The sequence below is a fragment of the Dermacentor andersoni genome, chromosome 3, assembly GCF_023375885.2.
Source record: "Dermacentor andersoni chromosome 3, qqDerAnde1_hic_scaffold, whole genome shotgun sequence".
Taxonomy (NCBI): Eukaryota; Metazoa; Arthropoda; class Arachnida; order Ixodida; family Ixodidae; genus Dermacentor; species Dermacentor andersoni.
The window spans coordinates 95,047,861-95,067,542 of NC_092816.1; the positions used below are offsets into that span (position 1 = coordinate 95,047,861).

Sequence of the window (19,682 nt, forward strand, 5' to 3'; positions counted from 1 at the left end):
AGTCACGTGACACGGAACTTTCGTTTCTTGCGTGGTTTGCGTGTTGGTGCGTGCATATGCCGTTCGTGATCATGTAGCGTTGGCTGCCGCAGACGGCAGTGAAAGGGCTGTAGGGGACGTGACATATCTGCCTGCATGCCCGTACCATCATTTGTTACCGTGCTTTGCTTGCGGTAATGAGTCTGCAGCTTTTCCTCTTATTCGACCGTTAGGAATTCGTCATTAACATGGAACGAAAGCGGCACAGAATATGGTGAATAATACGCTCTACCGATCAGCGTCCTTAAAGAAAAGTTCTTATTCTATTCATTGGGGTTTTTCACAATTCCTCGTTTCTTGCAGCATGGTCTCGGACTTCTTTTATCCCAATACAGGTGGTGTAGAAAGTCACATCTACCAACTCTCCCAATGTCTTTTAGCTCTGGGACACAAAGTTTGCGTTATCACGCACGCGTATGGGGACAGGAAAGGAGTTCGATACATGACGTCTGGGCTCAAGGTATGGCAGTTCACTGTAGCGCTCTTTCGATTATAATATGCAGCTCCTACACCACCTGCGCCCCCCCCCCCCCTTTTTTTCTTTTTCAGGTGTACTACCTTCCTTTCCTTGTTATATACAACCAATGCACTCTACCAACCATCATGATTTCCTTTCCACTCATACGGAACATTCTCATAAGAGAAGAGATCACGGTTGTTCATGCACATTCAGTAAGCTTGATCCTCCGTTAATTTTCTTGTTTGGGGAAGTTCATGTCATTTTGAGCATGGTATTTTGAGCCTGCAAACTGACATTCGTCAATTTAGGCAAAAAAGTGATGGCAGTCATTCTAAGCATACCCAGTGTGTTCCGTTCCACTTGCACCAAAAGTGAAAAAAAAAAGTTTCAGCAGTGCAAAAGCACCAGCACTATAGCACTAACTGTATTTAAAGCGTAAGTTGTAGATAGGGCGATACATTATTAGTCATGGTCATTTAATAATTCATCTTTCGAGCCATATACAATTGTCTCTTATTTGGTAGCTCATTTTTGCATATACCAGGTGCATCAAGTAGTTACAATGTGCTTGTATTAATTTTAAACCCCATTCTTTTGTCAAGGCGTTCTCATCCTTGGCATTGGAGGTTATGCTTCATGCTTCCACCTTGGGTCTTCGAGCTGTCTTTACAGACCATTCACTGTTTGGATTTGCCGATGCCAGTGCAATCATCACAAACAAACTGCTCAGCATGTCCCTGTCCTTTGCCAACCATGTTATATGCGTCTCACACACTGGGTAATTATAAAAGCATGACTATTCCTTCTTCTGCCGAACTTACATTTATTTTAGAGCGCAATCGGTGTTCCAGATTTGGGCATATTGTGTATTACAAAGTAGATGTGCAAGATGGAGCGTATTGTAGAAAGTATGCTTTTGACTTTCATTTTTTTTTCACATGGATTAATTACTAAGCGGCTTAATACACTTAAATATCTACAGGCCTTTAAAATCTACAGGTCTCTGAAAAATCGGTCTTTTCAGAATCACGTCTTAACAGAAGTGATCTGCAAAACTATAAATGTACTATTCCTGTGCTACCCGCATGTCTATGACATAAAACAATCAAGAGCATTAAAATAAAATGTAGATGCAAAAAGAAGTTATTGGATTTTCATGATACAAAGTATTGTTTCATGCGACTGTTACATACTTAAATAAATCTCACTTGCTGGCACTGTGAAGTCCTGTTCACTGTCACAAATGTTTACATTTCATCTAGATTCCTCAAAGTTCTTGAGTGCCCTCATGTTGTTGAAAAATAAAATGCACCAGTGGGTTGAGCGTATTAAGCGGTACCTTCGCGAACCAGGAGAACCAGCTACACCGCTGGTGCTGTGGTTCTTGGTTGGTGTCGTCAGAATAATTGACAGACTACAGATGCCATTCGAAGACTTCTCTGCAGGTTTCTGCGTCACCGTCGATGCTGGTGCAGCAGTTTATGTCCACAACAATGCCATGTCCTTCTCGTGTTGCTTGCAGAATCGCCTCCTTCAATTGCTCCGATTCGGCCCTCTAATTGAGCCAAGTAGCCGGCATCAATGACAGCTGTTCAAGTTTGGCTTAGCAAATTACTGACAAATGCTGTCATCACTAGATTTTGTAACAATATAGCCAATGACGAAATAGGTGTCATAAAGCCATGTTTCTTGAAATCTGTGGGACATTTGACATTCTTTTTGTCATTTCCCGCAGCGCAGAAAGGGTTAACTCGGTTCCCTCTTAACAGGCGTCCATGGTATACAGGGCATTTTTATTTAGATGCACCAAATTTTTAAATATTGCCTGTAGCAGATAGCACAATTATAACCCTTCATCTACCCGCCGTGGTTGCTCAGTGGCTATGGTGTTGGGCTGCTGAGCACGAGGTCGCGGGATCGAATCCCGGCCACGGCGGCCGCATTTCGATGGGGGCGAAATGCGAAAACACCCGTGTACTTAGATTTAGGTGCACGTTAAAGAACCCCAGGTGGTCTAAATTTCCGGAGTCCTCCACTACGGCATGCCTCATAATCAGAAAGTGGTTTTGGCACGTAAATCCCCATAATTTAATTTAATTTAATAACCCTTCATCTATATTACTCGATGAGGTGGCAGCTACTATGAGAATTCAAAATGTCTAATTTAATAATTAATATTATTATGTTAATTAACATTTTACTTATTTTCGTTGGGGCACATATTTCAATCTACGAATTGTAGCTGGTGAGTATGCAAGGCATATCTACTTGGAATGAATTCTCAGGGCTACACCAATTTCAAGGTATTAATTTTCTAAGTGTCTTACGAAAGGCATTGGCGTTCCAGTTGCTTTTGTGCTTCAATGCATAAAGCAGTGGTATCTTAAAGAAGCAAGTGGAACAATCGTTCATTTTTACCGCAAGTCTGATGATGCATATCTCAAAACAGGTGCCATCCTCAAAATTCGTTACAAGTGTGCCTTGCATACTCACAAGGTACCATTTGTAGATTGAAGTACGTGCCGTAAAGTAATTAATTGAGACATTCATTAGTGGGAATATGTTTTATTCAATTAGACATTTTGACTTATCATAGTAGTTGCCGCCTCATTGAGTAATTTAGATCAAGGGTTATAATTGTGCCATCTGCCACAGGCAATATTTAAAAATTTGATGTAGCTAACAATAGGTTTGATATTGAAATGCCATTGCTATCAAGTTTTCGTGACATCTGTCTAACTTGCGTATGCCATGATTTCGCATTGATGAAGGAAAGGAACAGTGTAAAAATTGTGAGGATCTTATTAGAACAGTAATACTGTTTCACATGCAAATAATGGGAGCGACATTCATATTCACAGGTACTTGCCAGGTAAAAGAAGAAAAAAAAAAAGGGAAGGAAAAAGTTTGTTTCCCGTTTCATTCACATAATAGCCACTACGGTTTAATTTTCCTTTGTCCTCGGTCTGATGAACAATCTGTTTGCACCCACCTTTCAGAAAGGAGAACACTGTGTTGAGGGCAAATGTGCCACCTGCCAGGGTGTCCGTCATACCAAATGCCGTAGAGACTGCAGTTTTCTTCCCTGACCTGAACAAAGAACCCTCGGATAGAGGTGAGAGCGCACTTTTTCTGAAGCTGTGCCAGTGGAAAAAAATGGCCATATTGGCAGCCTCTCTTGAAATACTACAACATGAGCATGCCTGAATGAAATGAACAAGGCAAAGTTATCGTACCAGTGTATGTTAACTGTTGGAGCTTTAGTGAATGGCTCAAGTTTCAGGAACCCTGCCACATGCCCGAGTGGCTGTGGCATTCTGTTGTTGAGCGCAAGGTCATGGGTTTGATTCCTGACTGCAGTAACCACATTGCGATGGGGCTGGAGTGCAAAAATGTTTGCATGCTTAGGTTTAGGTGCACATTAAAGAACCCCAGGTGATAGAAATTAATCCAGATCTCCCCACTCTCATTGCCCCAGTGTCTCTCCGGGATGTTAAACTAACAAACTAAATCAATCAATCAATCAATCAATCAATCAATCAATCAATCAATCAATCAATCAATCAATCAATCAATCAATCAATCAATCAATCAGTCAATCAATCAATCAAAAAGTTTGAGGAGCTGCAAACATCAAAATTTAACTGCTAATCGTGGAGCATGACTTATCGCGGAGAACGCTGCCAACAGCAGTAGGTCTATTCAATTCAGCCAAGTTTCTCTGCACCTATTCACGGTGCACTGCACCTAGACCCTCGATTCCCCGAGGTGCAGCAGTGCACCCTGCACCTCCGTGCTCGATTGAACAGGGTGCAAGGCAAGGTGCCGCCGCGGTGCACTGCACCCTTGAACCTTGCAGCGAGTGGGTGCAGCCCGGCACCCCCTGCACTTTTTCGTTTGAGGTGCCGTGCACCTTTTTCTGAATCGAACAAACCTAGTGTGTAGTGACGGGAGCTGTTTTGTTGTATCGGTGCCAGATCGTCATATTTTCCTGTTTTCAGTTACTATCATCGTGGTCAGTCGGCTGGTTTACCGCAAGGGTGTTGACCTGATGGCAGGTGTCATTCCAGTGATTTGCAACAGACACCCCAATGTGCACTTTATCATAGGTGAGCGCAGTTAGTAGGGCTGCTAGAGCTACTCATAGCATTTTTACATTTTCATGTTGCTGTCAGCTGGCATATATTTACATGCCATTGCAGTTTTACTTGTCTTAAATCACTTGGCACATTCTTGAAAGGACGTAATCGGGGGGAATAAAAAGAGACAAAGTGCAAATGCAGAAATCGCATGATCGCTTTAAAAATTAGAAACGTAACGAAGGTTGAAGCAAATTTTAAAGTACATAGTCTGTTACTTAGCATAACAGTAAATTTTGAGAGCCGGTTTCACAATTTAACGTTTCTTTGAAATGCAGATGATTTTGAAAAGGTTGTCTGTGAACTGATGTGGACAACTTTCCAGCTGTTGTCAGCTCATAGATACTATATATGATGGATAGGTTTAGAACAATTTGATGTCTTTGATACTTGAATAGGAGGATGGATTGTGCTAATATGTACATTATTATTAGGAAACTGGAGTGCCACAACCACGAAACATGAAAACGAAAAAAAGGACACATAGACTTATTCACAGTCATCACAGCACTCTAGTTTCTTGATGATACTAGTGTATATTATCATTATGTGAGCATTATACCATTTCTGATACCACGTGCCACTGATTGCAGGTGCGCAGTGCTTGGTGCACACACACGCACACACAGTTTGGCAATTGTGCGGTGCTAAAATACTTCACTCTAAGGCAGTGTAGTATGATGTATGCACTGTTTTCTTTGTGACATTGCTGTGACGTAGTCACTAAGTATGTAAAGCTTGAAGCAGCTTTGTGGCACACATATTTCTGCAGGATCATTAGTGACAGCCTGTTGGGTACTGCACAGTGTTGGACAGGTTTAACTTGCCACTGTACACTGATGCTGTATGTGGCTTTCTAAGTAGGTTTTAATTGTGGGAATCACTAGAGAAAGAAGAAAAATGTCTTGCAGAGGGGAGCGCGGAGGTGTTGCGGAGAAAAGGAGACCAAGGCTGGAAAGACAGAAAAGAAAAAGATCAACAATGCGATGTTACTGTACATGTGTCTTATTCCTCAATTACTATCTCCCCTAACGGGATGTACCTAAGGCCTAAGTGTTCAAGCCTCACTAGCACTTTATGCTTTACTACATTTGCAGCTAGGTGGGAAAAAATTTAATTGGGCTGTTGGAGGCCAGCGTTGGCGCTGGTGAGAGTGCATTCTAGATTTATAGTGACACCCATTGGAACAAAATTCAGCAAATATTGTTATGACTGCCTGTTTTACGCACTGTGCATGTTCACTAAGAATGCTCTTATCTTTGCTGGGGCCTCTTAGAGTGTTGGCTTGCATAGCTATACTATACGTGTAGTCAATGTTGAGTGTGTTTCTGCTGAAAACTTCGAAGTGTTTGGTTAGTGCAAAGCAGGTTGACTGGTATGGCTGCAGTTTTTGCGAAAGTGCACCCAGGGATTAAAGACACAGGGTGACGGGTTGTAGCCAAGATCTAGCCAAAATTTCTCAGTTAAATTATCCCAGTAAAAAGCTGCCGGTGCTCCTTTAAGCTACACTAATGATAAATATCGGCAAACTGTGCTTCCATAACGGCAAGGTGGCCACTCTTACCACGAGAAAAGGCTTCGTAAGCTGGAAACTACGAAAAAAAAGAAGAATAGGTGGTGTTTTCACCCTGACGTTTCCACGCCATCTTGCTCTGCCATCATGCATTTCGACAGCATCTATTTGGGTCTACTTAATTGTTTATCGGCACAGAAGGATAATGTTGTAGCCTAAAGGAACCAAAGGCTTAACCTTGCAAGCTTCAAGCACTTTTCCTGAGCCAAAGTGGCACAAATATCTGAAATTACTTCGAAATCTGTGATACCGAAATTTTGGCATGAAAATCAATAAAGAGGACTTTGGACCTAGTTTTATTCTGTAGTAAACAACTCATTATTGCCAATATAATAGAAATGGAGTTTTAAGAACACCTTGCCAGTCTAAATTGGTTTAATGTTTCTCTTTAGTGCCCCATAAGAAAAAAAATCAAGAAAGCTTTGTTTAACTAGCATGGCTTAAGCCACTGCTTGAGGAGATGTAGCTTGTCCCAACTCTACTGCTTGAACATTGTTGTTGATGGTCCAGCTCTTATACCATTTCCATGGGAACTAATAGTGTCCGAGTGCTGCATCCTCACTTTTGATTACTCGGCTGAATGTGACCAGAGATGATTCGAGGCCAACTACAACAAAATTTTGAACTGCACAAAAGGTCCAGTTTCGGATAGCATTGGGGACAAGGACATACCATGGTGCCACTTGCCATCAACGCCTAAATGCCATCCATGCCGGAAAGTGTAAAGTTTGATAATGTGCTGGAGAATCTGCTTCAGTGCCGTCGTGTACTTAGTTTTTCCGTCGCATTGCCACAGAATGCTGGTCCGCTGTGGGAGTGCTATGTAAGAGTGCTCGTTCTTTGTTTTTATTTTAAGGTTTTATATGCTCTATAATAATGTACGGTGTTTCTCTGTGCCGATGTAGGTGAGATTTTGCCCTACCTACTGTCGCAGAGATAGAAAGCACAAACTTCTGTAGAAGCTCAACGACCCCGGTGACGAATATTGAAAAGCGTGTATGCATGTGCAAAATAAAATGCTCCATATGCAAGAGTAAAGTTGTCGCTTATGTGAAGTGAGATATACATGACCAGTGCAGCCAGTCATGTGCGTGGCAAAGTGTCACATCTCGTAAATCAATGGCCTTTAGGTGGTTTGAACATGTGAAGGCATCTTGTCGTAGATGTTCACAGTCTATTTGTACGGTTTACTTTATTGCTTTTTTTTTTGCTTTCTCGTGGATAATGCGCACCCATGCCTGTGTGGAGTTGTTTGGATCTGTCAGATCGTTATCTTTGGCTGTCTACATACAGGAAGTGCTGCTTCATTATCGGCGTAACTTCATGCTGCAAGTATGTTCCTCACTTACAGCAATATATTTGGTCGATAAATCTCTGTAGCGGCTGAAGTTTTATAACTTGTACAATACAGAGCTTTCAGGACCTGTACGCGTCGTTGTTAGCATGCATAAGACGCGTATCATGCATTGTAGCCGTGCCTCATTTGCGTGCATCTTAGTGCTCGATAATGCAGAAAATATCTTGCTGTAATTTTCAATTTTTCAGTGTAGAAAATGCCTGAAGAGAACAAAAGAAAGAAAAGTGTGTAACTACGAAGTATGGTGGTGGTCTTGTTTTGTACTGTAAAATTTACACAATTTTATGTTATTTTTGTGTCATATAGTAGTCCAGGTCATCTTAATTTGCGCTGCTTATGAAAAAGATGAAAAAGCAAGTCAAATACCTTTTTTTCTATGCGGCAAATGTTATCACCAACTGTAGCTCGGCCGTGTCTTGAACACTGACAGTCATTGGCAGCAAGTTAACTTACTGATAGATAAATTCTAAGGAGTGATCTATAAACCATTAAGGTTGTCAAAAAAATATCTGACCAGTTAAAGGGACCCTGAAACGATTTTGACAATATTGTACAAGTGTATTGAGTCATTCAGGTCCTTCTTATCATTAAGTGACACATTTATGTGCCCTGCATAAGGCGTGCAATTTATTATAAGGTTTTAAATATGTGAATTGCCACCGATCGCAGCGGTGCTGCACCTCTGAGCTTTCAGCCACCAAGTCATCATCTACGTAGCAGGTGTGCATGATGTTAGCTGAACAAGCTATTCGATTGGCTACCCAGGTTGCGTCATCGATCATTTTTCCAACTTTATGTTGAATAACTGGTTGGAATGTTGGTTTACTTGTTTTTATAAAAAAGAAAAAAGTAACAGAAAGAGAATACACAACAATTTATCACTACACTCAAGCACTGCCGGCACACAGCAAGTGTGGTCTGCTTATGCTACAACATGCTCCATGTTGACGCGAGCTGTACGTTCACTGTTGGTCTTGAAGTTCCTTTTTGCAAGGACCATGAATCCTCCTTGTTGGGTTGTGAGTGCAAATCTAGCGATTGGCGACATGTGAAGCTGCGGCATCATATCCCTCTGCAAGGCAACAGGCAAGCAAAGTGGCTGGAGCGTATTGGGCTGTCAGTATCTGGTTGGTGCCAGGATTTGGCAGCCGTCACTTCACACCAGAAGATTACTACCACAATACAGAGCTTTAGTGTTTCTGGTATTTCGGCAAATGCCGGTGGACTGGGTGTCTTGATGGAACGTGAGCGGCCGGCAGGTTGCAGCCACCTGGTGGCATGTAGCTCAACCAGACAAACACAGAGCTAACATAGCATTAACCAAGTGTATTCTACTCTTAGCTGCTGGTGCACATTTTTGGCAGCAGCGTAATTGGGATAGCATTGTCTTTTGAAATGTTTAAAATGTTTTCCACTTGGTTACTAGCTCAGTGTTTGGCTGGCTCAGCTCTACGCCACCAGGTGCCTGCATCGTGCAGATTGTTCACTTTTGCACCTCCATGCATTCGTCAAAACGTTCAGCTTGCCTGTGTTTACCGGAATACCTGACATGCTTGGCGCTGCAACTGAACAATTGCAACGCACGCTGCTTGGATAGCTCTCGCTGGGGATCAATGGCCGGGAAGCTAGCGGAGAGGTTGGAGAGGCTTCGTGCACTGGCTGCAAGACACCGTAAGTAGGTGTCACTACACCAGGTCATGACGCAGAGCCATTGAAGGCAGAGCTTAGCCTTGATCACTCGGCAAATGAGTTGAAGAGGAAAAGCATGGCTAGGGAGAAGGAGAACTTGGAATCATCTGATGCTTTACTTAAAATTGTGGCACAAATGGTTTTACTGTAGCTGTACCCGACACATCTGCAAACTATGTCCAAATAATCTTGGGACCCTTTAAATTTTGCATAGACCACATCTTGTCATTGCATTATAAATGTACAATCAGTCCAAAGAAAGAAGAAATCCTGGCCTTGACTGGGTATATTCCGCAATATGAGCGTATTGAAAGGTGTTTCAAGTGCCCCAAGCAACCTTTTTTGCTTCTAATACGACAGTCAATACTACTCAGTGACAAGAGGAAATGTTTGTGAATGATCGAAATAAAATAAACATCCTAAATTGCAAGATAACATTACCCTGCGCGCTCTTGCCACGGCATAGCAATACCATGTAATCTCACTTTGAATACTAGTACAATTGTAGCACCGCTGTTTCCATTGGTGGTCTTGTGCCCAATAGATACCATAGAGCACCCTTCATGAGAAAATTGCATCTGAAATATCAGTCGGTGCATCACAAAATGCTTACAAAAGTATACGTTCTTGGTACCAGAACTGAAAAAAAAAAAAACGCCATCATTAGCACTTGTTAGAAGTGATGCAGAACCCAGAATGATGAGAACCAGCGCAGCACCTGGCGTCACCTTGGAGGTTGGCAATGCCGGTGGCACGCTGAAAATCTCCAAGGCAATGCACTGGTATTTGCATCATGTGTGCACATTGTCTTCTTATGCTACATTTCATACACAGCAGGCAGTAATGTGGAAGCTATGCAAGTAGTGTGATCACTGAAGGTTCACTCTGTGTGGCAGAGGATCACCACCACGCGAGCTGCAGATGTGCTGCAGCGACATGGACTAGCGGACCTCTGAGCGCAATGGTGCCGTTACGGACCTGGCCTGGGCTTGCACCCCCCAGCAGTGGACATTAAAGTTTCACCTCTCTCTCTCTCTCTCTCTCTCTCTGCGCGCTTTACATTGCAGTTGTTTATGATCTGCAGCGCTTTCTACAATATAACTACTAAGCAAGTTTACATCAAATTATGTATTATTTGTGTACCTTTGTGCTTCCAGTAGGTTGTGTATACTATGTTTTGGTCGTGAGACCAGCTGATGTGTTGTGTGTGCTGGTTGCAGAACATGTTACTCCGCTCATCTGGAGGTAAACAGTGTATCGCATTGAAGAGCGTAGACTGACTGTGCACCAGCTATCAGTGCTTTTAGTTGCAGAAGCAATCGGCCAGTACTCACCCTTCCCCTCTTCTAGCTGCAAGTATATATTGTGCGTTCAATGAACATCTGGGGTTTACTGTTGTGTTGACATTGAACCGAGTCGTTCACTCCTTTTTGCTATACCACAGCCGATACAAATAGGTTCAGATCTTCAACGTCGTGCATGTAATAAATACGTCATATTTTGCTATGTAAATGTAGTATGAGTCAATGCAAAATTGAGTTACATGATAAATATCTACATCTTTCTTTTTTATATGTGACGAACAAATTTTTAGTCGCAGATGCAAGCAATGATACAACTCGCTCTCGCCTTCGTAGTGTTGCCTGCTATGCATGCATTGAAGTATGGGTGATATTCAGTGATTGTTAATAAGAAAATTAGATAGTTACCTACCCTTCGGCTTTGCCATGATTGATTCAGTGGTATCTGCTACTCATTTGAAGTCAATTTAGTCACAGTGACATTTCGTTGCAGTTGGCCTTTAAAGGCCAAATGGGTGTGCTTCGCAGTGCATTAATTTCTTGCATCATCTTTGTTGTCCTTCTATCCTGAGGTGGCGATGGCCCGAAAAGGCTTGTGATTGAAGAAGTTAGGGAACGGCATCGACTGCAGGAAAGAATTACAATGCTGGGAGCCATTGAGCACGACTCTGTGAGAGATGTAAGTGGCGAAACGGTTTGCCCAATATCTGCAGCTTGAGGAAGTTCCGTGTAGAAGATAAAACAAGCCAGTATAGTTATGGGGCTGCTGCCTTTGGGGGCTCTTCCCTATTTATGGATGTCTGTTGCATGTACTATATTGCACTGCACGTAGACATGATTATGGATTTGTGTGAGTTATTGCAGAGATAAGTTGATTTGTATCAAACTTCAGGATGAATAAAGGAATAATCGAGGAAGGGTTTCAGGCCCAGATGAAGACACATTTTGGCACACTGATTGCATATTGACACGTGTACTTATATTTAACGGGCGACCACGTTTCGCCGCCTAACAAATGTTATCGCACAGCGCGGGACGCGTCTGCATGTATCCGAAGTTTCTGGAAAGTTATCGATGCTTCTATCCGCTGTCTGTTGTCGCCGAACCGTATGTTATCTGATTTCATCGCGTGACTCGAATGTTGTAGAACTTTGTGGAAGGCATGCGGGTCCCAACGATTAGTCTGGAACCTTCGATGACTACTGTATAAAAGCCGACGCACTTGACCCGCTGATCAGATTTTCGACGATCGCCGACCGTGTTCACCGCTATCGTTGTGCTATAAGTGTAGCCTGTTCTTGTGGGCACAGGTTCGCCCAATAAAAGTTAGTTTTGTCTTTCACAGTATTTGCTACTGTGTTCTTCAACGTCACCACCACGTGACATCTGGTGGAGGTGCTGCGATCGCCCTTAACTTAGCACTGCTGCGATCGCCCTTAACAAGCTGTGATCCAAGCCCGGACCGCAAAGAGAACACCAACGTAGTCCCGGAGCATCGAGCAAGCCGCCGTCTTCAACAGCTGCCCCCGGAGCACGGACTTCTACCTGAGAAGACCAAGAAGATTGTGGACAAGGCAACCCCAATGGCAGCCCCAGCGTCCCCCATCGTGCTGCAGCAGCCCAGGGAACCTCCGACGTGCCGTGGATCAACATTCGAGGACCCGGAAACCTGGCTTGAGACGTATGAGAGGGTCGCTACGTTTAACAGTTGGGACAGCGACGACAAGCTGTGGCATGTCTATTTCGCACTAGAAGACGCCGCCAGGCCCTGGTTCGAGAATCGAGAAGCCACCTTAACGACGTGGGACCTGTTCCGAAGCGGCTTCTTGCAAACGTTTACAAGCGTCGTGCGCCGAGAACGAGCCCAAGCGCTATTAGAAACCCGGGTGCAGCTACCTAATGAGACAATCGCGATCTTCATGGAGGAAATGAGCCGTCTCTTCCGCCACGCCGACCCTGAAATGCCCGAGGAGAAGAAAGTCCGCCTGCTCATGCGTGGTGTGAAGGAGGAACTTTTTGGCGGAATGGTACGAAGACCGTCGACGAGTTTCTTCGCGAGGCCACCAGCATCGAGAAGACACTCGAGATGCGAAACCGGCAATTCGACCGCTGCACGAACTTGACAAACTACGCCAGAGTTCAGTCACTGGCCACCGACGACCTACGTGAGACTATCCGAGCTGTCGTGCGGGAGGAGTTACAAAAGCTGTTCCCATCATCACAGCCTCAAGTGGCTTCGATTGCCGACGCCATGCGTGAGGAGCTCCAACAACAACTTGGAGTAGCCCCTGAATCGCCGCAGCCTGAGCCGCAAGCGATGACCTACGCCGCCGTCGTGCGCCATCAAGGTCCTCCTCCGCGACCGCGCCAGGGCCCTGTCACGCCGCAGTTCCGTCGTCCGCCGCCGCCGCAGCCAGCACGACCACCCATCGTCCAGCGCACCTACGCGAGGAGGACGGACATTTGGCGCGCTCCTGACCACCGCCCGCTCTGCTACCACTGCGGAGAAGCGGGTCACGTCTACCGACGATGTCCATACCGGGAGATGGGACTGCGAGGTTTCGCCGTGAATGCTCCGCGCCCGCAGCAAGGTGAACGCCCCCGGGATATCGCCGACTACCTCGCCGCTACTCAGTGGAGCTCTCGACAACCGTCGCGTTCGCCATCACCAGGCCGCTACCTGTTGCCGCAGCGCCGACCATACACTGGCCCAGCCCGGGGCCGGTCAACGAGCCCATATCCAGAAAACTAAAAGCAGCAACCGATGGAGGTGTGGTTGCTGTTCGTCGAACTGACGAAGACACCGAAGAAACTACCTCGACGACATAATGACACGCCGCCGTCCCGACGAAATCAGGAAGCCAAGACTACACCGACTAAAGACGACTTGACGACGCGACGTTCCAACTTCAGTTCAACACGACGCAGCCGTGATCCGACGCCAAGACCTAACTGTAATGCAAGACAAAGAACCAGCGACCTCGACGTGCTTCTCGACGGCCACGCAGTCACCGCCTTAGTAGACACAGGAGCCGATTACTCCTTCATGAGTGGACCTATCGCCGCCCAGTTGAGGAAAGTTAAGACTGCATGGGAAGGCCATCAAATTCGGACCGCTGGAGGACACCTGATTATGCCGACTGGGATCTACACGGCAAGAATTACCGTTCATGACCGGACTTACCCTGCCACCTTCGTTATCCTCCAACAGTGTTCACGAGACGTCATTCTCGGCATGGACTTCCTGAATCAACATGGCGCAGTCATCAACCTGAAGTCGAAATCGATAACGCTGTCGCAAGATCAAGCGATACTGCCGGAGAGCTGTCGTAGTCACGACGCCTTGAGTGTGCTCGAAGATCAAGTGAGCATCCCGCCGCGCTCCAGCATTATTATTTCCGTCGGCGCCGAAACACCCGCTGACGTAGAAGGCGTCATCGAGGGCGACCAACATCTACTGCTCGACCGTGAAATTTGCGTCGCAAGAGGGATCGCTCGACTCCACGGAGGGCAAGTGGAAGTTATGCTAACCAACTTCAGCCAAGAATTCAAGCACATCAACAAGGGCACGACAATCGCATATATCGAGGAAATTGTGGAAACCAGCAATGCCTTTGTCCTCTCGGATTCAGCCGCATCTACCCCGATGAGCATAGTCCCCGAACCAGAGTTCGACGTGAATCCGAGTCTTCCTATGAGTAAGCAGCAACAGATCAGAAGTCTTCTCCGACGGTGCAAAGGCTGCTTTTCGACGTCATCGAGGATTCGACAAACACCAGTTGCAAAACATCGCATAATAACCGAAGAGAGTGCTCGACCACTCCGCCAGAGCCCTTAACGAGTTTCGACGCGAGAACATGAAGCTATTAGGCTACAAGTGGACGAAATGCTGCGCGACGACATCATCCAGCCGTCGAAAAGCCCTTGGGCCTCTCCTGTAGTCCTGGTGAAGAAAAAGGACGGAACCCTACGCTTCTGCGTCGATTATCGTCGACTGAACAAGATCACGAAGAAGGATGTGTACCCCCTTCCACGGATAGACGACGCATTGGATCGGCTCTGCAACGCTAAATACTTCTCGTCGATGGACCTCAAGTCTGGCTATTGGCAAATAGAAGTCGACGAAAGAGATCGCGAAAAGACGGCCTTCATCACCCCAGACGGCCTCTACGAGTTCAAGGTTATGCCATTCAGACTGTGCTCGGCGCCTGCAACGTTCCAGCGCGTCATGGACACGGTGTTAGCAGGATTGAAGTGGCAGACCTGTCTCGTTTATTTGGATGACGGCGTCGTCTTCGCTGGAAATTTCTACGATCACCTCGGGTGGCTTGCGTCAGTACTAGAGGCCATCAAGTCGTCAGGGCTTACTCTGAAGCTGGAAAAATGCCGCTTTGCTTACGATGAGCTTCTGTTCCTAGGCCACGTAATCAGCAAATCTGGTGTCCGTCCAGGCCCGCAAAAGACAGCTGCCATCGCACAGTTCCCGCAACCCATCAACAAGAAGGCAGTGCGTAGATTCCTTGGCATGTGTGCCTACTACAGGCGCTTTGTCAAGAACTTTTCACGCATCGCCGAGCCTTTGACACGTCTAACTAAATGTGATGTTGACTTCAAGTGGGAAACGCCGCAGGCCGACGCATTTGAAGAACTCAAACGACGCATGCAGTCGCCGCCGGTACTTGTGCACTTCGACGAGTACGCCGATACAGAAGTCCTTACTGACACTAGTAGCCTAGGCCTCGGTGCCGTTCTAGTCCAGAGAAGAAATGGAGTCAAACAGGTGATAGCTTACGCTAGCCGGTCGCTGTCAAAAGCGGAAGGCAACTATTCTACGACCGAAAAGGAATGCCTCGCCATCGTTTGGGCTACAGCTAAATTTCGCCCTTATCTTTATGGCAGGCCATTCAAAGTAGTCAGTGACCATCACGCGTTGTGTTGGCTAGCGAATATAAAGGATCCTTCAGGACGACTGGCGCGGTGGAGCCTCAGACTACAAGAATACGACATCACTGTAACCTACAAGTTCGAACGAAAACACTCCGATGCCGATTGCCTATCACGCGCACCCATTGACCCGCCGCCGCAAGATGACGAGAATGACGACGCCTTCCTTGGAATTATAAGCGCGGAAGGCTTCGCTGAACAACAACGGGCAGACCCGGAGCTAAAAGGCCTCGTCGAATATTTGGAAGGGCACACTGACGTTGTCCCCAGAGCATTTAAGCGCGGATTATCTTCCTTCATGCTTCAAAACCATCTACTCGTGAAAAAGAACTTCTCACCAGTCCGCGCCAATTACCTTCTTGTTGTCCCGTCAGGACTTCGTCCAGAAGTATTGCATGCCCTACATGATGATCCGACCGCTAGACACCTCGGATTTTCCTGGACACTATCGAGGATACAAGAAAAGTATTATTGGCCGCGCCTGACCGCCGACGTCATCCGTTATGTCAGAACATGCCGAGACTGTCAGCGACGCAAGACACCGCCGACAAGGCCAGCCGGATTACTACAGCCAATCGAGCCTCCTTGTCGACCATTCCAGCAGATCGGGATGGACTTGCTGGGACCCTTTCCGACGTCAATAACCGGAAATAAGTGGATCGTCGTGACGACGGACTACCTCACCCGCTTCGCTGAAACAAAAGCACTGCCGAAAGGTAGCGCAGCCGAAGTGGCGAAATTCTTTGTCGAAAACATCCTGCTGCGACATGGCGCCCCAGAAGTCCTCATCACCGACAGAGGAACGGCCTTTACAGCGGAGCTCACCCAAGCCATTCTGAAATACAGTCAGACAAGGCACAGGAGGACAACGGCCTACCACCCGCAGACGAATGGTCTTACGTAGCGGCTGAATAAGACCCTCGCCGACATGCTAGCGATGTACGTCGACGTCGAACACAAGACCTGGGATGCCGTCCTGCCGTACGTAACATTCGCTTACAACATGGCGGTGCAAGAAACAACACAGATCACGCCGTTCAAGCTGGTCTACGGCAGGAACCCGACGATGACGCTTGACGCGATGCTGCCGCACGTCACTGACGAGGAGAACCTTGACGTCGCTACCTACCTCCAGCGCGCCGAAGAAGCCCGACAGCTCGCCCGCCTACGGATCAAGAACCAGCAGAGGACCGACAGCCGACACTACAACCTCCGACGACGCTTCGTCAAGTACCAGCCCGGCGACCGTGTTTGGGTGTGGACCCTGATACGCCGACGAGGACTCAGTGAAAAACTACTGCGATGATATTTCGGACCTTACAAGGTCATCCGACGACGTATTGGCGCACTGGACTATGAGGTCGTGCCAGATGGCATTTCGCATTCACAGCGACGCCGCGCACGATCTGAAGTGGTCCACGTGGTGCATCTTAAACACTTTTACGGACGCTGATGAACTTCCTTATTTTGTTGTTTTCTTTGTTAGGAGTGCTTTTCTTTTATTACTTTCGTTTGTTTGCAGCATCGGGTCGATGCTTTTTAAGAGGGGGGTATTGACACGTGTACTTATATTTAACGGGCGACCACGTTTCACCGCCTAACAAATGTTATCGCACAGCACGGGACGCGTCTGCATGTATCCGAAGTTTCTGGAAAGTTATCGATGCTTCTATCCGCTGTCTGTTGTCGCCGAACCGTGTGTTATCTGATTTCATCGCCTGACTCGAATGTTGTAGAACTTTGTGGAAGGCATGCGGGTCCCAACGATTAGTCTGGAACCTTCGATGACTGCTGTATAAAAGCCGACGCACTTGACCCGCTGATCAGATTTTCGACGATCGCCGACCATGTTCGCCGCTATCGTTGTGCTATAAGTGTAGCCTGTTCTTGTGGGCACAGTTTCGCCCAATAAAAGTTAGTTTTGTCTTTCACAGTATTTGCTACTGTGTTCTTCAACGTCACCACCACGTGACAATATGTTACAGGAAAATGTGGAGCTTTCTTATAGTTGTTTCTGGCATTATTTTATAAAATTTTGTTTCACCTCTCGGGTATTGTTTTTCTGAAGCAGTGGCCTGCATATTTATTGCCTCATTAGAATGTTTAAATGCATGCCCTGCCTAGAACCTAGCCGTAATCCTGTGGCAGACTTGACCTGGCCATTTCTTTCAGGTCATGGTGCAGGGAGACATCTTCTTGAATGCTTCATTGACAGAGGCATTCTGCATGGCTATTGTGGAAGCCTGTGCCTGTGGGTAAGTTCAGGATTGAAAACGCTGCTCTGAAAAGAAAGAAAAAAGGGAAAGGAAGGAAAAGCAAGCAAAATTAAGAAGAATTTATTGTCTTTCTGCTTAATGTTGTCATGCCTTTGCAAGTTCCTGTATGAAGCAAAGGCTGGCTTCCCGGCACCATTGCATTATGTTGAAATTGCAAAAGAGAGAGAGAGCAAGGAAATATGATCACATTTGTTATGCGACGCTAACATGTAGTACACTAAAATCTATTTATAATGATGATGTCAAATTGGGAAAATTCCATTGCTGTAATCAATTAGTAATGTATGTGGACCTCTAGATTCTGTGTGGCTTTATGCAGTGAATGCAAATGAGGTTTTCATAGCTCCTGTTGTAGTTCTTATCGTCATATTTTTATTCTCTCCTTACTGTCCACTCACCTTGAGAATCAAGCCAGTTGGTCACAGGAAAAAATTGGGGTTGGGGGTTTGGGGAAGGAGGAACGAAACATGATAAAAAAGAAAAAAGAACAAGGTGCTTTGGACAACAGCTGCCCTTCAGTTCACTAGAGACTGCCACTATCAGTATCATTTGCAGAAGTGGCATAGTGAAATTTGAAATCAATTTATCACATTTAATCCTGAAGTGAGAACATCTGACAGCTTTCATTGATTATTGTCATGAAAAAATGAATCCAGGTTTGTAGCAGAAGTGCTTGGAAATATCTAAAACATTGTGCAATCATCTCATTGTTTCATTTGTTTGTTCACAGTAAAACCTAAGGAAAATTTGGCCCTCATTGTGGTTTTCTTTGCCCAGAAAGTTGCTTTTCCGAGCACTTGCTGAATGCTCTACACTAAACACACTGAACTCTGAACACACTACTACCAGGTTATCCTGTTTTAGTGTCTGCAAGCTTTTTGGATTTTAAGTAAACATGCGAGTAATTGAATGAATGAATAAGTTCAGTTATATTCAGTTAATTCTTTACTAGAGAGCTTGAACCCACATTACACGTCAATCTGCATACAAGGTACATATACCTCATTACTCTTGTGGCACGTTAGGGGTCTGGAGAGAGTTGCATAAGCTTTTGGCTACTAAAAAGAATGAATGGATGACTGCACCCTAGCTGTATTAAGCACATGATCTACATGTTTGAAACTGTTAACTCATTATCAGGCAAGACAAAACAGGCAAACTTTTCCAAAACAAAACAAGATAGACAAGTTTCTACCTTGCTTAGCATGCAGTTCTGTACCTAGGCTGTACCGATTGCTTGTACGGTTGCTACCCAAGTTTGCAGGTTGTGAGCACCAGGGTTGGAGGCGTGCCCGAGGTGCTTCCACCTGATCTGATCCATCTTTGTGACCCCAGTGTGCGAGGCAAGTAGACCCTGGCTTTGAGATATTCACTTTATTAAGAGAGAGTCAATGTCTCACCATCAGGCAGAATAGGAAAAAAGAAAATCTACCTTATGCTCCTTGGTCCACTTCTTGCTACTTTAAAGTCTGGTGCAGAGCAAACAAGTTATATGGAGTGATGTGTCTCACTTTTTTGTCATGGATTCTGCCTACATTTGAGAATGCGAAGCCATGGTGCACATGTAGTGTCATCTGGGTTATCTCGTGCATGACATATGAGAACTGCGTCGTCCTCTGAAGGATAGACATGTCTCCTTTGGGAATAATCGTATCACTTACATGTCTTCTTGGAGGACTTGTGGTGTAACTCATAAGTAGCGGAATAAGACTGTCTATTCAAATCACGAGGCGCTCAAGCAGAGCAGATGCTGTCAATATGAGAAGCTAGATCTGCCAGTAGCAAATACGGCCACACACGTGCATGCCCATACACACATCAAGATGCACTCATACTGTGCATTATTTGTGCAGCCTCACGTTGGCACCTGATATTCTCTTTCAACTGCTTGATACCAATTATCA

General features: G+C 45.6%; 1 protein-coding gene across 3 annotated transcripts in view; it reads left to right on the top strand.

The window, feature by feature from the left end:
- PIG-A (phosphatidylinositol glycan anchor biosynthesis class A) overlaps positions 1-19,682 on the top strand; it is a 24,943-nt gene continuing 5,261 nt past the window's right edge. For 2 of the 3 annotated variants that reach the window (XM_055076480.2, XM_055076473.2), the window contains exons 1-9: positions 1-253; positions 343-499; positions 589-711; positions 1,102-1,277; positions 3,499-3,614; positions 4,501-4,608; positions 11,131-11,237; positions 17,675-17,757; positions 19,036-19,121. In XM_055076480.2, coding sequence (XP_054932455.1) covers positions 228-253; positions 343-499; positions 589-711; positions 1,102-1,277; positions 3,499-3,614; positions 4,501-4,608; positions 11,131-11,237; positions 17,675-17,757; positions 19,036-19,121 — 982 coding nt within the window. In that variant the 5' untranslated portion in view covers positions 1-227. The remainder of the gene's footprint in view (positions 254-342; positions 500-588; positions 712-1,101; positions 1,278-3,498; positions 3,615-4,500; positions 4,609-11,130; positions 11,238-17,674; positions 17,758-19,035; positions 19,122-19,682) is intronic. The other variant, XM_050189029.3, reaches the window with a different exon arrangement.